Source organism: Ambystoma mexicanum, chromosome 5q, assembly GCF_040938575.1.
Source record: "Ambystoma mexicanum isolate Mex_15411 chromosome 5q, UKY_AmexF1_1, whole genome shotgun sequence".
Taxonomy (NCBI): Eukaryota; Metazoa; Chordata; class Amphibia; order Caudata; family Ambystomatidae; genus Ambystoma; species Ambystoma mexicanum.
In genome coordinates this window covers 941119405-941141216 of record NC_090933.1, presented here as the reverse complement: position 1 = coordinate 941141216, position 21812 = coordinate 941119405, and the positions used below count along the sequence as shown (strand labels likewise).

The 21812-nt window shown below is 48.6% G+C and overlaps 1 protein-coding gene across 9 annotated transcripts in view; it reads left to right on the top strand.

Annotated features, from left to right (window-relative positions):
• UBR5 (ubiquitin protein ligase E3 component n-recognin 5) overlaps window positions 1-21812 on the top strand; it is a 2447509-nt gene that overhangs the window by 1242224 nt on the left and 1183473 nt on the right. For all 9 annotated transcript variants that reach the window (XM_069621460.1, XM_069621458.1, XM_069621459.1 and 6 more), the window contains one exon: window positions 3971-4210. In XM_069621460.1, coding sequence (XP_069477561.1) covers window positions 3971-4210 — 240 coding nt within the window. The remainder of the gene's footprint in view (window positions 1-3970; window positions 4211-21812) is intronic.

Sequence of the window (21812 nt, the reverse complement as noted above, 5' to 3'; positions counted from 1 at the left end):
TTTGAGTACCTGTCATCAGCATTATGAATCTCTCTTGAGGCATATATGCCCATAGATTTCATAATTTCTTCTCGCCTTTCTTCTAGTGTTCTAAATGTGATTTTTTGGCAATTTTCTTCATTTTCACTGATTTGCTTATTTACTTTTAGTATTTGAGAGGGAGGAAAAGTCTTTAGTGCATTTTCTAGACACTCTTGTTTGGAAACCTCATTTACCAGCTCATCAAGCGGCTCGTAGCTCACATCATTGGCCACTATGTTTTTAATTACTTTTGGAGCCAGTTGTATAGGCGGTAAAGTGGTTTTGCTTTTACTAATAGCAATGTATTTCCTCACAATTTCTGCCCTTTTCCCTTGTGTTCTTTTATCAGGAGTACTTAGGGCTTTAATAAATTGTTGCGTGTTCGTATTCCTCTGCATTTTAGTCAATTTCTGATTTTTGGATTTTTTTGACTCAGATTGCATGTTAGACAGTTGCTTTTTCCCTTTTTTTGTCACACTGAATATGTTATATGTTCCAGTCTCCAAAGGCGACTCAATAGAAAATGTTTTGGATGTCGCAACCTTTTCAACTCCTGTAACAGTTGAATCAGTGTCTTTTTTATTTTGGTGCTCAAGAGTTTCTATTATGGTCACATCATGATTAACACATCCGGTGTTATTCTTTTTTTCACTCATCACCATGGAGTTATCATTGGTTTCATGTTGGTTTAGGTCACTGTTCGGTATGTTATTGATCATGTCACTACCATTAGTTCTACAATTGACCTTTTCCATATCCTCAGCTGAAGTGGTTACAGTTGCTCTATGATGTGTTTTTTTACTATCATTCATATTAAAAAACATCTGTCCCACTATGCCAGACAACATAGAGTGCATTTTATATGGGTCCGGGCTTTTCAGTATTACACTTTCAGTATGCTGGCATTTGTCACTTTTCTTCTCCAAAATTTCTCTAAGTAAAAAGTTTTGGTCCAGTAATCTGGCATCCAGTGTTTCATAAAGTTTAGCTAGGGAAAACAAAGCAGTGTTCATAGCTTGTAGAGTTAATTCTGTTGGTGCCAAAGTAATGGCTGCTTGTGGTGGTTGTGGTGCAGATTTGTTACGTCCACATCGTTTGGGAGAATGTTGGGTAAAGGAAATTGACAAAATAGAGGAATCATTAGTACATTCCGGAAAAAGAACAGGGGATTGGGACAAGTGATCTACATTTTCATCATCGCCAGATAGATTCTCTGGTGGCTCAGTGTTAGCAGATTCTAATTCAACTTGCGTTATTTGTGCATTTTCTACGTTGACATCAATGGCAGTCGTGTCTTTAATAGCCACATTGTTACATGGTTGGTCTATCTCAGCATGAAATTGGATTTCGGTCACTACTTTATTGTTTATAGGGAGGGCTAAGTCGCCTAACAGGCTTCGTTCGGAGAAAGCTGCTAGCAATGAGTCAGATGGAGTACATAAATCTATTGATACAGGAGGGACCTGCATTGTTGTATTATTGCTTTTGCAGATTTCTGGATCTGTCAGAATAACGGGCACTACTACATCATTATCATTACCTGTGCACAATTTTGCAGCTGTGGGAGTTGCGTGTATCATCGTGTCTTTGCATAAATCTATAGTTATAGGATTGACATGTGGTATTGTTTTTGGACTCACCCTTTTTTCAAGTATACCCTCCGTTGAGTTGACATCGGTCGCTGTCCTCTCTTTGTTACTAACATCAGCCTGACCTGATGTACTATCAATATAAAATTTCCTTATATCACTCGTATATGACATAGATCGACTCTTTGTTGATCCACGACTTGGCAGCCCAAATGAATTCCGCTTAGGAGTAGTATGAAAATCATAGATTTGTTCAGCAAGAGGTTCAATATTCGGCATATTAGTCCGAAGTGAATACAGTTTGACCATTTTGGTCTGTTGCATAGTGACAAGCTCTCACAAAAAAACCTCTTTGTATGGTTATAGTTTTGGACACAAAAGCTGCTCAAGCACAGTTCACTGCGAACAGTAAACAGTTTACTTGCGGTTACTTCCGGGTGCGCGCGCGGTGCGCTGTTCACTCGGGTTAAGTAACAGAAGGGGGGTGGGACCAGGGGGGAGTCTCCTCTAGAAGCTCCAATCACAATGGAGCTGCAGAATTAAAAAAAACAGAAAAAAACAGAAGAGCAGGAAATTAGAATGTTTCAGTAAATGGACGCTTCTTATTGAAGCAGAGGACAATTTACATAAACTTTTTCATCAAAGTTTTTTGAAGCATTACTTGTAGGTCAGGCAGATTGAGTGCAGCCTGAAAAGACTTCCTCCTGCTGGAGCGCCGTGTAGATTCGCTCGCACACGGGATGGTCTCTGTTTCTTTGTTTTTCAAATCGAAGTCCAAAATCCATGCAAGTCAAAGCGGGTCCGGCCAGTAAACAGTTTACTTGCGGTTACTTCCGGGTGCGCTATAATTATGCTCCTACGCAATCTTATGCCATCACGGGTACTCTGCAATGGAACAAGGATGACAATGACGCATCTACAAAGACGCATCATAGAGGCCTGTTTGATCGATGGAACTTAGATACTGTTCGAACAAAGCGCAAACCTCTCATTCCATCTGATATGTTTAGCCTTTTCAATGACCCTTAAGTCACAGGGGCCTAAAGCCCCCTTCCTGGGAGCGATCAGTGGTAATTCTGATATTTAAGAAGGGGCACTAAAGTGACCCTATGAATTACTGACCGACATTGACCTTTAAGATATGCTAGAATGGCGTATGTTATGCCGGGAAGGACTAGTCCTTGTGTGATTATGTTGTGTGTATTAGTGTGAGGGTCAGAGACTAGTTGGACACTAGATGCATTTTTTTTTGTTTTCTAGGCAAGGACCTCTTTGTTAGTTTAGGGAAAGCTGTGAGTTTTTCCCACCCGTTTTCATTTAATAAATAAACTTTGAGAGAACTCGACCTTTGTGTCCGTCTTGCATTTCTGACCCCTCAAATCAGTCTACATGTAAATTGATAATTTGGCTATACCCAAAAGTCAGTTACCCTGTACACCAAGTAGGGTGGCCTCTCAGAACTCCATCCCATGGCTGGTTCTAAAAATCTATCTTAACAAGTGTGAGTCTTACATAACCTTTCTGGGTAGTGCCCGGAATCACTTATTTCCATGACCGTTTCATTGGCAGTCATAAAACATAGCAGTCATTGGGAGGTGCCCACAGTGAAGATGGTCCCCTGATATATTTCTGGTGACCTCTGGTCGAAGCAAAGTTCCCTCATACCACGATATGACAGTCTTAAGAAAGAACTTGATAGACCGCTGTACAAAAAAGCAGGCTTGGATACATCTGGAAATGTGTGATGTAGCTCCTATATTGGCATACAGGACTCACAATTAAGATTGGATAAGAAGGAGCTAAAAGCAGCTTCTTGCTATCCAGCATTAACCAGGGACCAGGAGCTACCACTTGGGGACAAGAACTTCTTGATGAGATGCAAACATATAATTTTGTTCATTATTTATGACCCCCCATATGCTTTAAATGTCTTACAGATGTATCCTAATGTCTATAGTTTGTCCCAAATGCACAAAGGTAAATTTACATAGTTGTGTTTGTTTGGCATCAGTTGACCTGTGAATCCTAAAGTAGCTTCTGGTAGCTGTTGGTGTCAAGCTTACCAGGTTCTTCTAGGCTACAATCGGGAGCTAAATCGCTCCCAGCAATTTCGAACCCTCCACAAATATAAAAAACAACTCTCCTCTCTGCTTGTTAACTAAATTAGTGCTTGTGCAATATATCGTTTTGAATACACAATATATATTTGTAAATAAAGATCCAGGTACAGATATAGATGTTTATCGACTTAACTGTTAAACATTGTTTAAAGTTGAGTAAGGTTTAGGATGGGTGCAATCTAGTTTTGCCACCTGCCACTTAATTTCTTTTCTGATATATGCTTTGTTTCTGTTTTTCAGCAATTTTATTCCTCAGCCAATTGGTAAATGCAAAAGAGTGTTTCAAGCTTTGCTTCCATATGCTGTGGAGGAGTTGTGTAATGTAGCAGAATCATTGATTGTTCCTGTAAGGATGGGTATAGCCCGCCCTACTGCTCCCTTTACTTTGGCAAGCACCAGCATAGATGCAATGCAAGGCAGTGAAGAACTTTTCTCTGTTGAACCACTTCCACCAAGGCCATCATCTGATCAGTCGAGCAGGTAAATATGTACTTGTTAGTGATGGAAATACTGCATAGTTTGTGTATGAATGAATCTCTTGTCATGGATCAAACACTGAACCCATGTCAAGGGCATAAATTATAGATTACTGTTAGGCAAGATTGTGTGCAGTTCCCTTTGTGTGCACTACAGCAACCTTGACCTGCTGGCAATAGGAACCCAACCTTTGGCATAAGTCTGTACTGCACAGGTTGGTGGTGTGGCTGAGCAGCCAGGCTTATCTCAGGAACGGGGTCAATGTGAGCAGTTGGGTTGTAACGCAGTGTTTCACAGTGACAGTTATTCAAATAAACACTTACACTGAAGGTGTCTTGATTAAACAATGATTTAATTTAACAGTCTGTTATATAAACCTTTTCCAGAAGGGAGCAAGATATGTAAGAATTATAATACACTTCAAAACGTTTCTCTGAATCAGATGATACCCATTGAGGATGGCGCACAGACACTTCCCTACACCGTCAGGTGACTTAAATAGCCACGACACTGTGGACATTGATTTATCACTGGTAGATTTAGAGCAGTACTGAGTTTGGGTGCAAAGTGTTAGATAGGGGAACAGAATAAAGGTTAATAAATACTTCATAAACTGGTAAGTACTTTTAAAACCCTCCAATGCAAAATAAATTAACCCTTTTCTGGGGGAAAGGCAAAAGCACAAAGTCGAAGGTGGAAGAGTCTCTTGGGGAGCTAGGACAGGCAATGTTAGTTGAACAAAGTCTAGGGGTGCTGAAGAGATCTTCTTTGCAGGTAAGTATAAAAATCATGCACAATGTTTTTAGAAAAGTTTGGAAATAAGATGCACTTGAAGGACCACAAGCTTTGAAGCTTATGAGGGCAAAGCTGTAAGAAACTCTGCAATGGCAACCAATAAAAGTCTCAAGTGAAGGCTACACAACAAGAGGTAAGTTCTCTTAGACTTTACAGTACCTTTGGTTAGATGAAATGGTTCCAGCTGGCTTCTGTTCCTTTACAGATCTGCAGATCCTTTTGTTCCTGGTCCTCAGTCGTGGGGACGAGGGAGGATGTCTGGGGACTCCTGCACTGCATTGGGAAGGTCAGCGGCAGCAATAGGCAAACTTCAATTCAGTGGCACTTTGGTGTTCAGCTCCTCGCGTCTGCCAGCAAATAGCAACACTGCGGTTCTCGGATGCCACTTCAGACTTTCCTCGCATCTGGGGTGCAGCACTCTGTTGAGGTGGCTCAGGCTTGTTCAGTACTGCTTAAGGGAAGTCTGGAGGATCTTCCTGGCACTTGGTTCCTGCATCAGTGGAAGTACAGCCAGCTCCGAGAGGATGTCCAAACGAGTTCACTTTGGAGTTGATTGGTCCCACCAACTCAAGAGCAGAAGTCGCCCTTGCAGGGCATCTCTTGTCCACTTTGGCATTTACCTCAAATGGTTATAAAAGTGGCTAGCACCCAAAGATGGCCGTGCCATGAGTTTCTTCGCTTGTTCTGTGGTCATGTTGTAGTTTGGCCTTCCTACTGCCCTCTGATCAGGAAACCCCATGTAAGGTCATGTACTTGCCCGGGAAAGCTGCTACCTTCGTGGGCTAGTGAGCCTTTGTGTCTGTGAGCCAAGGGGAGGGCACTGGGACTGTTGTGTCCCAGTCCACACACCCTGGTGCCAGAAAGTCTGCTGCTTGGCAGATGTGAAACCAGTAGTTGTCCCGATTGTCAACTACTGGCTGTTGGAATGGTGCAGATTCTTACCATTGGTGGGCTCAAACCTGCTTCCCATTCCAGTTCTGGAGAAGAGGATGACTCTAGCAGCCATTCCTCAGATCTAACTTGAAGCCACGATTCCTACGAAGAAGAGCAGCCCACTCACGACCCATGGTTGACTTCTGCAGCTGACGAGCATTCTCTCCAGTGATTGGCTCGGTGAAGTCCTGCTCCTCTGCCTGATTTAAGAATCACCTAGTTGGTGCTTCGACCCTTGGACTAGTGGGAACAACTAGTCTCGACTGTTGCTTAGGGTTGCATGCCCCCAGAGCGTTCTAGGTGAAAAGATCTTTCTCTAAAGCTATTTACACAGAAAGGTCGATTTAGGAAGACCACTCCGTGAACGCACAGATTGGTCTTTCTAAATCGAACTGTCTCACCCCTGCTGCACACTAAAACACCCCAAATATTAAAGAGAAAAAATGATTGTAAAGCTCTCAACTGGAAAATAACTTTTACAATGCCGGTTTTATGATCAAAAGAAAATAAGTGATTGTAAATGGTTACTTTTCTCTTGAGAGCTTTTAAATTAGGTCATTTCACATAGAAACCCCCATAGCCTTCCAAACTGTCCCTGGACTGCGTAGTGAACTGACCAGCTCCCTCTTGGGCTACCTCACAACCTTCCACATTTAGCCTCGGAACATTGGTATTCGCCTGCTTGTTCCATAAGTTTCATGCTCACTAAATGTTAGCTTCCCATCAACAAAGAAGGATGTGCTGGATCTTCTTCTGTGACTATGCCTGGAAGATTGCCTGTCTGTGCTTAGGAGTGTTGACAGTCGCTGGAACTAGTCTTTCTCCATCCTGTGAAGTGTCCTCAAGGGGTCTGCACTCCAACAATCTCCAGCATGGGGTCTGGATTCACATGCTCATGAATATTCCCAGTCAGGCTGGGAATCCTTGTTAAAGAAAACATCAGTTTCATTACTGAACTGTCTTTCTCCTAACAACCAATCACTGGTCTCTGGGTCATACTGCCTCCAGCCAATGACTTCCCTCTACCTAAGCCCCTCCTCTGACAGCCATCTTCAGATTTTTACAGCACAAGTGTTAGGAGTCCTTGTGCTTAGCTCTCAATCTTTTACTATGTTTTTGTGCTTTTTGGAAGTGTAGTACTCTATTTTTCTGTCAATCAGGGTGTGTGCTCCATTGAATATCCTTCCGAATAAAGGGGATCCTTTTTTCAGCTCTTTTCAGCGCCCCTCAAGGGTGGATTTTGTTGAGTGTTCTTCTCAGAAGCTTCCAGAAGTTATTCAGGCCTACACTGCGTGGATCATGTCGGAAAAGAAGGGCGGCGCTTCCTGTTAGGCAGAATCCTGTGCAGTGCCCTTAGGGACCACTACACACAATTAACACTACAGGTGGCTATACAATTTTTAACTTTGGTACAAGCCTGTACTACTATGTCAGAGTGGTAGCAGTGGTGGAGCAGCCAGGCTTATCTCATGAGTATATGAGCAGTAGCAGAGATTACACAAAGGGACCACAATTACTGTGACTCAAGCAAACACTGACTCAAGGTTTCAGGTAGAAAAATACAAGTACATTCATTTTTGGACCATTCGTTATAAACGCAACACTTCTATTAAACTTATACAAAAACCACACGTCAAATATACTACAACTAACCAATTCACTTTGTACAGTATGTATCAAGGTAAGTACCCTGTGTTTGAATGAACCGGTGTTATGAACAAAACACGTTACCGCGAATATGATTGCGATCACTTTTTGACAGTTCAGTCTACTAAATAAACGCGTATCCGTGACATGAAATGCTACTGGGGCAAAAACACACTTATCCCTGAGATACCCAGAGGGAGTTGGAGGCAAAAATCCCAGGCAATATTTTGGTTAGGCAGACAGAATCGAGAAACACTCAGAAACAGGAGTTCAAAAGTCAAAGGGCCAGAGCCAGGGTGAAGTGGCACTGGGGGCCTGTTGCCGAAGATCAGACAGTTCACGATTCAACGTAGCCAAAAGTACTTCGATATTGTCAATGTTCGGAAGCAAAAGTTATAAGGAGGGAAGACAAGGGTAAGCCTTGAAGATGAAGAAAAGGGGTTCACCCAGTTTCCTCAAGCAGAACACAGTACCTTCTTCCAATGGTGCAGCTGGTGCCCTGGCAATTGTTCCTGATGGTTTCCTGCAGCCCCACGATTCCTGGAGCTTTGTCGTGAAGGAGGACATCTGAAGGGGGTCTGCACCACACAGGGATGAAGCCGGCAGCAGCGACAAAGAATAAAAGGTGCACTCCTTCAAAACAGGAGAGGCTCTTCAGGTGGCTATCCGGACCACTACAGCAGCGTGCAGCGATTTCGACCACGAAGGCGACCTCTGGCTGAAGATGAGCTGGTTTTCCCCACCAGGCTCAAGGAAAGAAGACTCCGGACTGGATCTTGTTAGTCGTTGAAAGGTAGATAGCTCAGGACTGCAGCAGGGCTTCACTGGGACAGGGTAGTTGCAGCAGCCGTCGTCCTCTCCCCTTCTCTTCGGTTCCTTGTAGTTACAGTGGCGACTCTCTGACCTCTAGCCCAAGAGACCTGCCTTTTATGCGCAAAACCCCCATTCACACAGCCTGGCTGTCAATCACCCAGCAGGGGGAGTTGTACAACCACCTCAGCCAATCATGGCAAAATGTGACTTGGGTTTCCTAGGATACCCTGTGCGGGGGGTAACTACACCCCTCCCTCACATTCAGCTCACCTAGACACCCGGGCGCCTGGTGGGGGGCTTCTGATCAGAAGCCCACCAAAAGACGGTGAACAAAGAAGGCGAACCTAGTTTGCAGCGCAAAGTAAAACACAGGAAGGACTTTAACAAAAAGAAATGGCGAATAAATCCAACCAGAGCCAAAAGAAAGACTATTTGGTCAAGCGGGTTTATGTTCGAGGCTAATATGTTAGACAAGAACAATACCACGTTTATCTAATATAATCACGGTAGAAAAGTTAGGGTAGATACCACTGCCACCAGCCAAGTCTAAATGTTAAAAGAGCGAAACAATGCTCTAGGAGGTACAGATAAAAAGGGATATGAATTAACCCTTTCCAGTACTCCAGGGAAGATGGGGTGTACTGGATCTGTGGTAGATTAACTTTACTTAGTCAATGACAACTTTACCCTTTTCTGGGGAGACTGTAGTCAGCCTCAGAAATGGAGTCGGGGGGGGGGGGGGGGGGAAGTCTCAAAGACAACCCTGTGTCACGGCACTGAAGGTGCTGTGTGACACACAAAAAGAAGGGGGCTACTGAAGTGGTGTTCTTCAGAGTCCATAATCACAAAAACATAGAAATACACATGTCAAAACACAGGTAAGCGTGGGGGGAAAAGCTCACACTCTTACCAAGTGGAAGAAAATAAACTCCAGAAGTCGAGCAAAGCTGCTGGGGGACTCACTAGGTGAGGAAATTAGCCATAAATGAAAATTCTCCCCAACACTTCCCTCTTCAAGCTTTGCTGCGGTTTGTGGAATGTGTACATGGACGACAAACATTCCGAATCTCTGTATTGCCTGCACCTGACGCATAAGGAAGAAGATTGTATGATTTGCTGTGGCTTCACGAAGCGCACACAGGATCGACACCAAAGGTTGGGAGTCGTGGCTGCAGGCCAGGGCCTATGCCCCAGGTGGTACCCAGGGGCATGCCTCGCCCGCTCCAGCAAACCTGAGCGGTCTTCTAAGTCCTTTGAGGGCGCCACACCCGTGGGGACCCAACACAAGGCCAAGCACTGCAAGTCCGCTTCCGTCGGGGTCGCCACTGGTGCGGGTCCTGCGACCGTTTGGGCACAATCGTCATCCCCTTCGCATCGATCTCCGGTCCCCACTCTGGTTCTTTGTCCAAGAGGAAGGCTGCTACCCCGAGGAAGCTGAGAGACTATAAAGAAGGCAAAACTGTAGAAGGCCAAGCAGGGTACGGTGTCTGGCCTACCTGCAAAGCAGAAGGCCAAAGTAGACAAGGGGTCTGACCCGGCCCTGAAGGTGCATACCAAAAAGGGCAAGGTGTCCGAATGTTACGCTCACCTGGCTCCCACAGAGGCGTCGATCTGGACTGGACTGCTGCGGTCTCCACCAATGTGACGCGTAGGGCCGAGATGACGGACTGGACTGGCCCACCTAGCTTCCTTTGCTTGGCACGTAGGAATATTCTTCTGCAAATGGAGAAAGGGGATTAACCATCTGTGGAGTTGAGCGTAAATCCCCCCACCCCGCTGTTCTCCCCACTGATCACCTTGGATGTCCCCTTTTATAGTCTCACCTGATGATTTGAAAAGATTAGCTCTCCATCCTGCATAGAGCGCAGGGGCGCGTAGATGACCAGTTGCTTCACTGGTTCAAATGCCTGACTTTCACTCTTGTCCGATTCCTTGTAGGTTGCAGCTTGACCCTACTGAAGAGTTCCTCGTCGCAGCCGGTAATGTTCTGGTAAGGATTTGTATTATCCAACACAGTTCGATAAAATAATGTCCATATGTAACCTGTTGCTTTCTCCCTTATTCAGGCGCTGAGAGAAAGTATGAAGTCTCGGGGAATAATGCCTCCGGCTGTAAAATCAGGTAAGTCTTTTGTGGTGAGGAGGGTTCCCCTTGTTAGTCCCTTGTTTCACCTTGCTATCCTTTTGTTTCCCCTTAGGGGCCGGGGTTCGGCTAGGATGCAGTGGAAACTGCGCCGACCTGTGAAGAAGAATAGTTCCCCCGGTGGTAAAATCAGGTAAGTCTATGGGGGGTATTGCTCTGTGTATTTCCTTGGCTCACCTTGCTGTTCTTGTCTTCTCCTTAGGTGCCAGAGTGCGGCGGGAACATGCAGGAGGATGCAGTGAAATGTGAAGATGCTGCAAAGGCTGGTGTGTTCAGCGTGGCGCTGCAACAGGCGAGGCGACGCGCATAAAATAAATTTTGTTCCAACTCGAAGTCGCGATGGATCGGGAATTCAGGTAAGGATCAAAGGTATTGCTCTTGTTCTAACCTTTTCTCCTTCTTTCTCCCTTTTTCTAGGAGCTCCAAACTCGAGGCGGGCGTGGCAGAAGACTGGATGCAGACTTGCAGGCACGGTGAGAGTTACGCTGCTGGATGCAGAATAACGCGAAGCGTGTGCTGCTCTTCGGGCGTGGTTTAAATAGCCTCCAAAGTAGTCCCAGGTAAGTATTCCTCCCCAGCCCCACCCGAGTAAAAAAATAGTCCATAGGTAAAATAGTCCCTTCCAAGCCTCGTTTGGCTTGGAGCTCTTGCAGCATGGTCTGCATCAGGTAAGTTTGCAGCATGGTCTGCATCAGGTAAGTTTGCAGCATGGTCTGCATCAGGTAAGTTTGCAGCATGGTCTGCATCAGGTAAGTTTGCAGCATGGTCTGCATCAGGTAAGTTTTAATCTATGAGCCTGGCGCCTATGGCGCCAGGACTGCACCCAAATAGCCCCTAGAGGGGGTTGTAAGGCTTGCTTGGGGTAACTTGATGCCTGCTTCCGGGGTTGCTGGACTTGGTCTTGATCCCCGGGGTAGGCATCATGACACCGACCTGGCCGTGAAGGAGCAGGCCAAGCAAGACAAGGGATCCAGCCTTTCCATGAAGGCCCAAGTGCACCAGGCCAAATCGTCACTTTCCATCGAGCTGGTGGTGATGTCACTCTCTAAGGCCATAGGGTTCGGACCCATCCCAAGTTACCCCGATGCCGGCCAGGGTCTCTTCCTCCCAGGAGGGAGGCTTTGAGAAGGCCAGTTGAGAAGAGGATGCCCGACCTAAGCCCGAGACTGCCCATCAGGACCCAGAGAAGGGGGCGATGGGGACGTGAAGGCCTCCAAGGAACTGACGTTTCTTCGTCCGATGAGGATGGGATCCTTTCTGTCTACACCATCCATGGGGACGATGGGAACGTCAGGGAATCGCCCCACAACGGGGGCGACAACAGGGTTACAGTCTATGGAGATGACAATGAAGGGCCCCAAGACAAGGGCCCTGGGTCCAGCGTGCTTGCACCCCAGGTATTAACGAAAGATCTTTCACTGGACATCCTTTCGACCCTCCACACGCTGGTTTCGGAGATACAAAGGAGGATGCCGACGGCCTCACGGTCCGCTCCCAACCACCCCATTGACACCGGGGCAACCACCGACCAGGAAGAGGCATCTCACGCCTCCATGCCACCCATCGCCACCCACTCCCCCAAGGGAGACTGAGTCGGACACAGGGACAGTGGGCATAGATGACAATGGCGGGATGGGGGACCGCCTGTCTCCTCTGCCCAGGGCCTCTCTGCTGGACAAAGTAGGATCCTTCCATGCAATGATCGCCTGAGCATCTGAGCTTTTCCAGCGCCGGAGGAAAAGGAAAGCTTCTTATATCGGTGCCAGAAGGCGAAGAGGAAGACCATCCTTTCGGTCCCACTCATGGACGATATTTGAGATGAAGGGCTGGCACTGATGAAGAACCCCTCGACAGTCTCTGCGAAGAGAGACCGGCTAGAGAAAAAGTACAGGATGCCGGACTCTGCACCCAAGTGCCTACGGTCTCAACCTTTGCTGGACTTTGTGGTCTCGGCGGCCGCCAGGAAGAAATCGTCGAGCTTGCCATAGTAGTCTCCTTTTGCCCCTCTGGACAATGAGGGGAAGAAATTGGATTCTCTGGTAGAAAGGTTATCTACTCGGCAATGATGGGCAAGGTGCCCTCGCAATCGTGGCCAGATATGAGCGGGAGCTGTGGTTTAAGTTGGCACCGCTACTGGACTTCCTCCCCGATGACAAGCGGGTAGATGCTTTGGAGATCCTTCAAGAAGGCGAGGTGGCGTCCGACCACGCCATCAAAATGGCCCTGGAAATTGCAGCCACGTGTTTCCACCAGATGGGGAAACAGCTTCTGCCTTTGCCATCGTGGCTGGCTCAAGGCCACCAACTTTAGACAGGAGTTCCAGACAAGGGTCTTAGGCATGCCCTTTGACGGGGACAGCCTGTGGATGAATCCCTCCAGGCCATCAAGACTGACATGGAGACAGCATGTGCCCTAGGCACTCTACAGCAACGATAAGTCCTTTACTTCCTCAGGAGGGAAATCTATCCGATCTTCGAATGGTGTTGGTGGGGGCTCTTCCTCTTAGCTCCAGCCCCTCCTGCTCCTCGACCCAGGAAGCCAACAGGGGTCGCTCCAAGGCCCAACAGGGCTTGCTCCAAGGCCTTTGGGGGCGGTCAGCATCGTAGTCTGGGACTGCAATGCGGCCCGTCTATCTCCAAGCAAGATTGAACCGGCCAGGGCGTCGGGCCCCAACCGATGCACCCTGGTAGGAGGCTGGCTGGCAAATTTTGCCATCGTGTGGGAGTCCATCCCCACCGACCGATGGGTGTGCTGGATAACACACTTTGGAATTTCAACTGAGATGTCCTCAAATACCACCAGTGACCACCTCGAAAGGAAGACGACTGGGGGCTGGAGGCCCATTCTCGGCCTGAGACGGCTCAACATGTACATCAAGTCAGAGACGTTCTGGATGGGTCATTCTGCAACACACCCTAGGCCAGCTGGAGCAAGGAAACTTTCTGGAGGACGCCTACTTCCGCGCCCCCATAAACACAAAACATCACAAGTTTCTGTGCTTCGTTATCCATGGTCAGCATTTCTAGTTCAGAGCGCTCCCCTTCGGACTTATGTCGGCGCCAAGAGTCTTCACCAAAGGCCTGGTTCCAGTGGCGGCTCATCCGCGACTGCAAGGAATCCACGTGTACCCTTATCTGGATGACTGGTTCATCCGGGCCATGTTAAAAGACATCGCCGTCAACCACACGGCGTGGACCGTCAAATTGCTGACAAACCTGGATTCTCACTGAATTATGCCAAGTCCTGCTTGACTGCGTTGCAGGATGCCCTGTTCCTGGGATCCAGGCTCGAAGGTGTCTGGCCTGGCAGCTCTGTCGGAAGAAAGAAAATCAGCCATCCTGGGCAAGGTGCAATGGTTGCTGTCACTGAAGATCGCCACAGTGAGGACCATCAAGTCACTGCTCTGCATGATGTCGTCGTGCATATACCTAATTCGGCTATGCAGGCTGCAGGTGTGTCCACTCCAGGAGGTCCTCGACGCGCGTTGCCTCAAGGTGTCCGGAAGCTTTCAGGACAAGATTGCGCTCGAAGAGGAGTTCCATCGAGCGATAAGGTGGTGGAGCGTGCGTTCCAACATCACCGGAGGCACAGCCTTCCAGAGCCCCCTGTACCAGGAGACTGTCACGACGGACGCTTCCCTGAAAGGATGGGGAGCCCACACTGGACGTCTTCACGCCAGAGGTCTGTGGCTGCCGGAAGAGAAGACGCTATACATCAACCTCCAGGAACTACAGGCAGTGTTTTGGGCCCTCTGGTTGTAATCTGCCGTCCCTCAAGGGCAAGGTGGTGAGGGTCTTCACGGACAATACCACCACAATGTTTTACATCCAGAAGCAGGGGGGACCAGATCCCCAGCGCTCTCCAAGGAGGCACAAGACTTGTGGTGCTGGGCCGTCGCCCAGGGGATGTTCCTCGTTCCCTTCCATCTGGCGAGGGTAAAGAACACTTGCCGACTCTCTCAGCAGGGAGCTGCGCTCTTGCCACGAGTAGGAGCTTCGACAGGATCAAGTCGAAACTTTTCTGCAAATGGGGCAGTCCCCACACCGATCTGTTTGCGACTGTGGCGAACACCAAGTGCCGGAGGTTCGCCAGCAGGTTCCCCCAACCGGGGAGCATGGGGGACGCATTCTCATTCCCGCGGAACGGCCTGTTTCTGTATGCTTTCCCTTTGTTGCTGCTACTACTTAGTCATCAATCAACTCAGACAGTACTGGTGCAGGATGATCCTCGTTGCAGCGGCGTGGCCGAGGCAGATCTGGTACCCGGACCTTCTCAGCATGTCAACGTCGCTGCCGGTGTTGACGGATCTTCTCGCCAGGCAAGGAGGCGCTTGATCCGGGATCGCTGAACCTGAGGTCCTGGCTCCTTAGAGTTCTGTGGTTACGGACTGCAGGGAGGTACTTTCCAGGGCGTTGTCACAAGTGGAAACACTTTGCGACCTGTTGCCGTTGGCAGAAGATCAACCCTCTGAGGGTCACGGCCCCTTAGGTGCTTCTGTACTTATCTTTGGCTAAATCGGGACTGGCGCACACCTCCATCAATGTGTATCTTGCAGTGATCTCCTGCTACACCAGATCCCCAGGACGACCGTCCACTGTTTTGCTCGTTCCTGCCAGTGAAGGCTCCGGCCCCGGCGTGGGAACTCAATGTGGTGCTGACTAGGCTCATGGGGACCCCATTCAAACCTATGCATACAGTTTCTGTTGTGGAAGAAAGCTATCCTCATGGCCATCACCTCTGCACGACGAGTTGGTGAGATCCAGGGCCTATCCTGCAAACCACCTTACTTGACTTTCCATGAGACAAGGGTGGTGCTTTGGACGCACCCCTCCTTCATGCCCAAGGTGCTGTTGGAATTTCATCTCAACAAGCCCTTGGTGTTACCTGTGTTTTTTCCCGATGCCTTTGTCGCCGGCTAAAAGGAGTTTGCACTCGCTGGATGTGGCACGACCGTTGGAGTTCTTTGTGGCATGCACAAAGATTTTCTGGAAGACTTCACAATTTTGAAGAAATTTGGTCCTGTGAACCATGGGAAAGCTTTGTCCAAGGCTTCCATCTCCAGGTGGCTCTCCGGCTGTATCACTCACTGTCACCGGTTGGCAAACCGACCGCTGCCCTGCCATCCGAGAGCACATTCCACCAGAGCGATCGCTGCCACTATGGTCTCCCTGTCTGGTGTGCCCCTGCTGGACATCTGCAGGGCTGCTACCTGGAGGTCCATGCACACCTTCACGAGATTCTACTGCGTCGACCGGGATGCCAGAGAGATGTCCAGGATCGGCCAAGCAGTGCTGCGCAACCTGTTTGCTTGAAGGTTCGCCTGGTCCAGAGGTAAGAGTAATTGCTTCTTTTGAGCTTTGCTACTGTAAAGACTGGAGGGGGTGTCTGTAATCCTGCCCTCTATATGGCAGAGGAGAGGCTCAGAGGACCTCAGCCAAGATTCTCTAGTTGGTAAAACGGGGGCGAGCAATCAAGGCCTAGCTCTCTGGAGGTGATGCACGCTGGTTCTTCAGTACAGTGTAGTTCCCAAGCACCCACAAAGGAATGTCCGCACACTGTATTAGTAAAAACAGGCAAAACAGGGCGGGGGGGGGGGTCTGGGAAAAACTACCAACACGAACACAGCCCATTGACTTGTTCTTGGGTGGATGGCCCCTGGGAGAGTCTCAACCAAGTCTTTAGCTCACTGTTCTTTTCACAGAGAAGAAATATCCCCACATATCAGTCTTTGTCCGAAATGCTAGGCAATTCTCCTCTGAACAAGGCAAATTAGTTTGTTGCATTCTGAACTTGTTGCATTCTGAACTGTCTTGCTCCGAACAATCAAATACTGAGCTCTGTTTCATACTGCCCCCAACCAATGACTGCCCTCTACCTAAGCCCCTCCTCTGGCACGATCTTCAGATTTTTACAGCACGTTCAAGTGGTGGGAGTCTTTGTGTTTAGCTCTTGAGCTTTTACTGCATTTTGCGCTTTTTGGAAAAGTATTACTCTATTTTATGGTCAATCGGGCCTTGTGCTCCCTCGATCAACCTTCCGATTAACCTTGGACCTGTTTTTCGGATTCTTCAGTGCCCCTCAAGGGCAGATTTCGTCGAGTTACCTCCTGAGGTCAGAAGCGCTGGAGATTGTGCAGGAAGGCGAAGTGGCGTCAGACCACGCCATCACAGTGGTGATAGGCAGAATTGCATGCAGTACCCTCTGGGACCACCACATACAATTAGGACTACAGGTGTAAGCAAAAACTAACCTTTGGTATAAGTCTGTACTACAGTTTTGTGGTAGCGAGCTGAGCAGCCAGGCTCATCTCAAGATGGAATGTGAGCAGTACAAGAGGAGTACAGAGTCGGACATAGGTCTTTCTATCACAGTGGTTCAAGTAGGTTTCTTAGTAAAACACTTAATAATTTATTACACAATCATTTAGAAAATATTCACTAGGAGGAGGCAACTTAATATCATACACAAACGCACTTCAATTGCAAACCAAGTGTCTGAACAAATTAGGCTCCTGAAATAGGAGCAAAATGGCATTTCGATTACTTTCAATGGGAGCAAAAAGGCACAGGTTGGCAGAATAGATCAAATACTTTCCTAGGCAGTGCAAATAGTTAAAGTTCACTAGAGTACTCGATTCAGTTCAATCCGCATAGGCCAAAGTCAATGGACTAGTAGTGTCTTGGATAGGAAAGAGCAGTTCTTGAAGTAAACTGTAAAGTCTTTGCCAAAGTTCTCAAAAGTAGTTTGTATGAAAAAGAATCATATGTTGGGTCACAAGCTGATTAGGCCTGTAAATTGTGAAAGTTCCACAAGCTTTCACCGCGAGAGAAGCGTGCTCTCAATCCGGTTGGCACAGTACCTTAATACCAGGAAAAGATGCAGCTGAAGACGATGGTTCCTGGCAGTTATTGCAGATCTCACTGTTCCTGAGCCTCAGTCGTGGGGACAAGAGGGAGGATGTCGGGGGACTCCTGCACTGCACGGGATCGTCGGAAAATGCTGACAAAATTGAGTCACTTCAGTTCGAGTAGCTGTTCCTCAAGCACACGAGCTGGTGTCCTTCCTCCTGTTTAATCCTAACCAGCTTCGAGAATGGTATCCAGGTGGCTTATGAGTTGATTGGTCCCACCAGCTCAAAGGAAGAAGTCGTCCTTGAAGGGGCTTCTCTGTCGAGATGAACTTGGCAATTCGGACCTGCAGCAGGGCTTCACCAGGCAAACCAACGGTCGAGGAGTTGCAGCAGCCGTCCCCTTCCAGCTCGTCTTCAGTTCTGTCGTTCCAATGGTCGACTCTGCTTTTCAGTCCAGGAGACTCGCCTTTTAAACAGTTTTCTCCCATTCATTCCAGCCTAGCTGCCACTCACCCAGCAGGGGGGCTGTCCTTGCTGGACAGTCAGCCAGCCAATCACGCCAGACTGCATTTGGGTCTCCTAGGAGACTATGCACATGGAGTTTCGGGCACCTCCCTCACTTACTGCCCACCCCAGACACTTGGGCGCCAGAGGCGGTCTTCAGTCCTGAAACCTGCCAAAGGCATGGAAACAAAGGGACCAAAACTGGTTTGGCGCACAAAGATGAACACTAGAAGGACCTTTCCAAAAAGAAATGGGGGGGGAAAAAAGACCGGGACCCGTTTAAACAAAGGGGCTTAATGCGACATCTTGAAAAATATTGCTCCCGCAATTTTTAGCTTCTGTTGTTCGCGTTAGGCAAAAATCATGGTAATTTGTTATAAAACCATTGCTACCAGCCATTTTGATAGAAAAGGGTAGCGTTTGACTGCTACATGAGTTTCTAGCCACAGGGTATACTAGGTAACCACTCCAGCACTCTATAGGAAGATGGTGTGTGCTGGGTCCAGGAATTTGAAAAGACTAGTAAAGTCAATTTAACCTTTCTCTGGGAAACAGTAGTATATCCCAGAGAAGGCATTTAAAGCTTTGGGATGTCTAAAAAGACATCCCTGTGTCACTCCACTGAGGGTGCTGTGTAACAAACATGAAAAGATGCCTATGGAGTTACCTTAAAACTCCATAATCATACATACATCAAAATACATGAGTGGGGAAAAAAAGCTCACTCTGTACAGGTAAAATAATCAAGTCCTCAAAATCCAGCAAAGTTGCTGGGGGTCTCGAAGGTGAAGGGAATTAGCACATTTATGATAATTCTCCCTAACAAGTGGCCACGGACAATGGGGGGGTTCCAGCAAATGGGCAACAGAGGTTGCATTCGTCGTGGCTGGCTCAAGGCCACCAACTTTCTTCAAGACATGCCTTCGACAGGGACAATTTGTTCGGGTAGGCTGTGGATGAGTTTCTCCAAGCCATAAAGACGGATACGGAGACAGCACTTGCTTTGGGCACTCTTCAGCAACGGAGGATGTCCTTTAGGACCTCAGTCAGTCCCACGGATCCTCCAAGGCGTTTTGTGGGTGCTCCTCTTCTTACTGCCAACCCTCCCGCTCTTCGGCCCAGGAGACCAACAGAGGCTGCTCAAGACCTTTGGAGGAGTACTTCGCCATCATCTTCGGGTTCCCCAAGGTGTTCCTTCAATGTCCAAGCAGTATTGAACCGACCGTGGCATCGGGACCCCACTCGTGCACCCCGGTGGGAGGCCAGCTGGCGAACTTAGTCAGCGTGTGGAAGACCATCTCCACCGACCCTTTGCTGCTGGACGCTCTCGCCCATGGACACACCCTGGAATATCGACAGAAGTGTCCCCATATACCATCGGTGGCCCAGCAGGAAAACCACGTCCCTCTGCTGCTGCTGGAGGTGCAGCCCATGTTAAGGAAAGGCGCGATAGAGCTTGTCCCAAAGAGGCTCCAGAGTGTACTCAAGGTACTTCCTCGTGAAAGAGGGTTTGAGACCCATCCTCGACCTTTGTCGACTAAACAAGTACATCAAATACCAAAAATTCCGGATGGTCACTCTTCAGCACATGCTCGGACAGCTGGAATAGGGGGGGACTTCCTGTAGTTGCTGGACTTGGAGGATGCGTACTTCCACATCCCCATTCACAAAGTGCACCGCAAGTTCCTGCGATTCATGATTCAAGATAAGCACCAACAATTCAAGGCACTACCCTTCAGATTGAAGTCGGCGCCAAGGTTTTTCACCAAGTGCCTGGTGCCGGTAGCGGCGCAGCTGCGACTGCAGGGGATCCACATCTACCCTTATCTGGCCGACTGACTAATTTGGGCCAGTTCGAAGGTCATTGCCGTCGACCACACAGCGAGGACCATTCGCCAACTGACGCATCTGTGGTTCGCGGTGAACTATGCAACGTCCTGCTTGATTCCATCGCAGGACGTGTTGTTTCTGGGATCCCGACTCCACACAGTGTCGTGCCTGGCGTCTCCATCGGAGGAGAGGATGGCGGCCATCTTGGGCAAGGTACAATGGCTGTTGGCCCTGAAGGTCACGTCGATGAGGTTCCTCAAGTCGCTGCTCGACATGTCGTCGTCGTGCATCTACTTCATCCGACTATGCAGGCTACGGATGCGTCCACTAAAGGAGTTCCTCGATGCCTGTTGGATACAAGTGTTGGGAAGCTTCCAGGACAAGATCACACTCGACGAGAGCTTCCATCGAGCGATACTGTGGTGGGATGTTCGCGCTCATCTGTCCGGAGGCGCCGATTTCCAGACCCTACCACACCATCAGCCATTCACGATGGATGCTTCCCTGGAAGGATGGAGAGCTCACGCTGGAAGTCTTCATGTAAGAGGCCTGTGGCTGCCGGAGGAGAAATCGTTGCACATCGTGTTGGAGCTGCGGGCTTTGTTTTGTGCCCTCAAGTATTTCCTTCCGTCCCTCAAGGGCAAGGTGGTGCAGGTCTTCACAAACAACACCACCATGATGTTTAACCTCAGTAAGCAGGGGGGCACCAGATCCCTGGCGCTCTCCAGAGAAGCGCAGGACCCATGGCACTGGGCCGTCGCCCAGGGGATGTTCCTCATCGAGTTTCATCTGGCAAGAGTGAAGAACACCGTTGCCGACTCCCTTAGCAGGGAGCTATATGCTCTTGCCACGAGTGGAAACTTCAGCAGGATCAAGTGGATATCCTGTTCAGCAGATAGGGCAATCCCCAGATCGATCTATTTGCGAAAGCGACGAACACCAAGTGCCTGAGGTTCGCCCGCAGGTTTCCCCAGTCGGGCAGCATGGGGGACGCATTATCATTCCCTTGGGGCGGTCTGTTTCTGTATGCGTTCATGTCGTTGCTTCTTCGACTAGTCAATTAACTCAGACGGTTCTGGTGCAGGATGATCCTCGTTGCACTGGTGTGGCCGAGGCAGATCTGGTACCTGGACCTTCTAGACATGTCGACATCACCTCCATTCAAGCTTCCGCTGGTCGCAGATCTTCTCGCCAAGGAGGGAGGCAAAATTTTGCACCACAACCCAGAATCGCTGAACCTGAAGGCCTGGCTCCTGCAAAATGAGAGTTTGGGGGTTACTATCTCCCAGCGGAATGCAAGGACGTACTTGCCAAGGTCAGAGATCATCTACTCTTAAATGCTATGGACATAAATGGAAGAGGTTTGCCGTTTGGTGCCATATACAGAAGATCGACCCTTTACAAGTCCCTGCTCTGCAGGTGCTACCGTATTTGCTGTCGTTGGCCAAAGCAGGACTGGCCCATGCCTCCCTCAAAGTTCATCTGACGGCTATTTACCGATATAGCAGATCTCAGAGCCGGTAGTCGTTATGGTCACACTGCATGGATAAGGAGTTTGGAAAAGGACTGTTTTGTTCCTTCCCGCCGTTGAAGGAGCCAGCCCCGGCGTGGGAACTCAATGTGGTACTGACTAGGCTCATGGGCCCACCATTTCAACCTATGCAGACAGTTGCACTGAAGTTTTTGTCGTGGTAGACCGCGTTCTTCATAGCCATCACTTCTACACGACGAATGGGTGAGATTCAGGCCCTGTCCTGTTAGCCACCTTATTTGATGTTTCACGACACGAGGGTGGTGCTGAGGACGCAGCCCTCCTTCATGCCCAAGGTGCCGTCAGACTTTCATCTAAACGAGCCCTTGGTGTTACCTGTGTTTTTTCCGACTCCTTCGTCGCCAGCTTTGAGGACGTTGCACTCGCTGGATGGGGCTAGAGCGCTGAAGTTCTAGATTGACTGCACAAAGAGTTTCCGGAAGACTTCACATCTTTTTGTGAACTTTGGTCCTGTGCACCATGGGAAGGCCCTCTCCAAGGCTTCCATTTCCAGGTGTCTCTCCGGCTTCATCACCCATTGTCACCAGTTGGCAAACCGA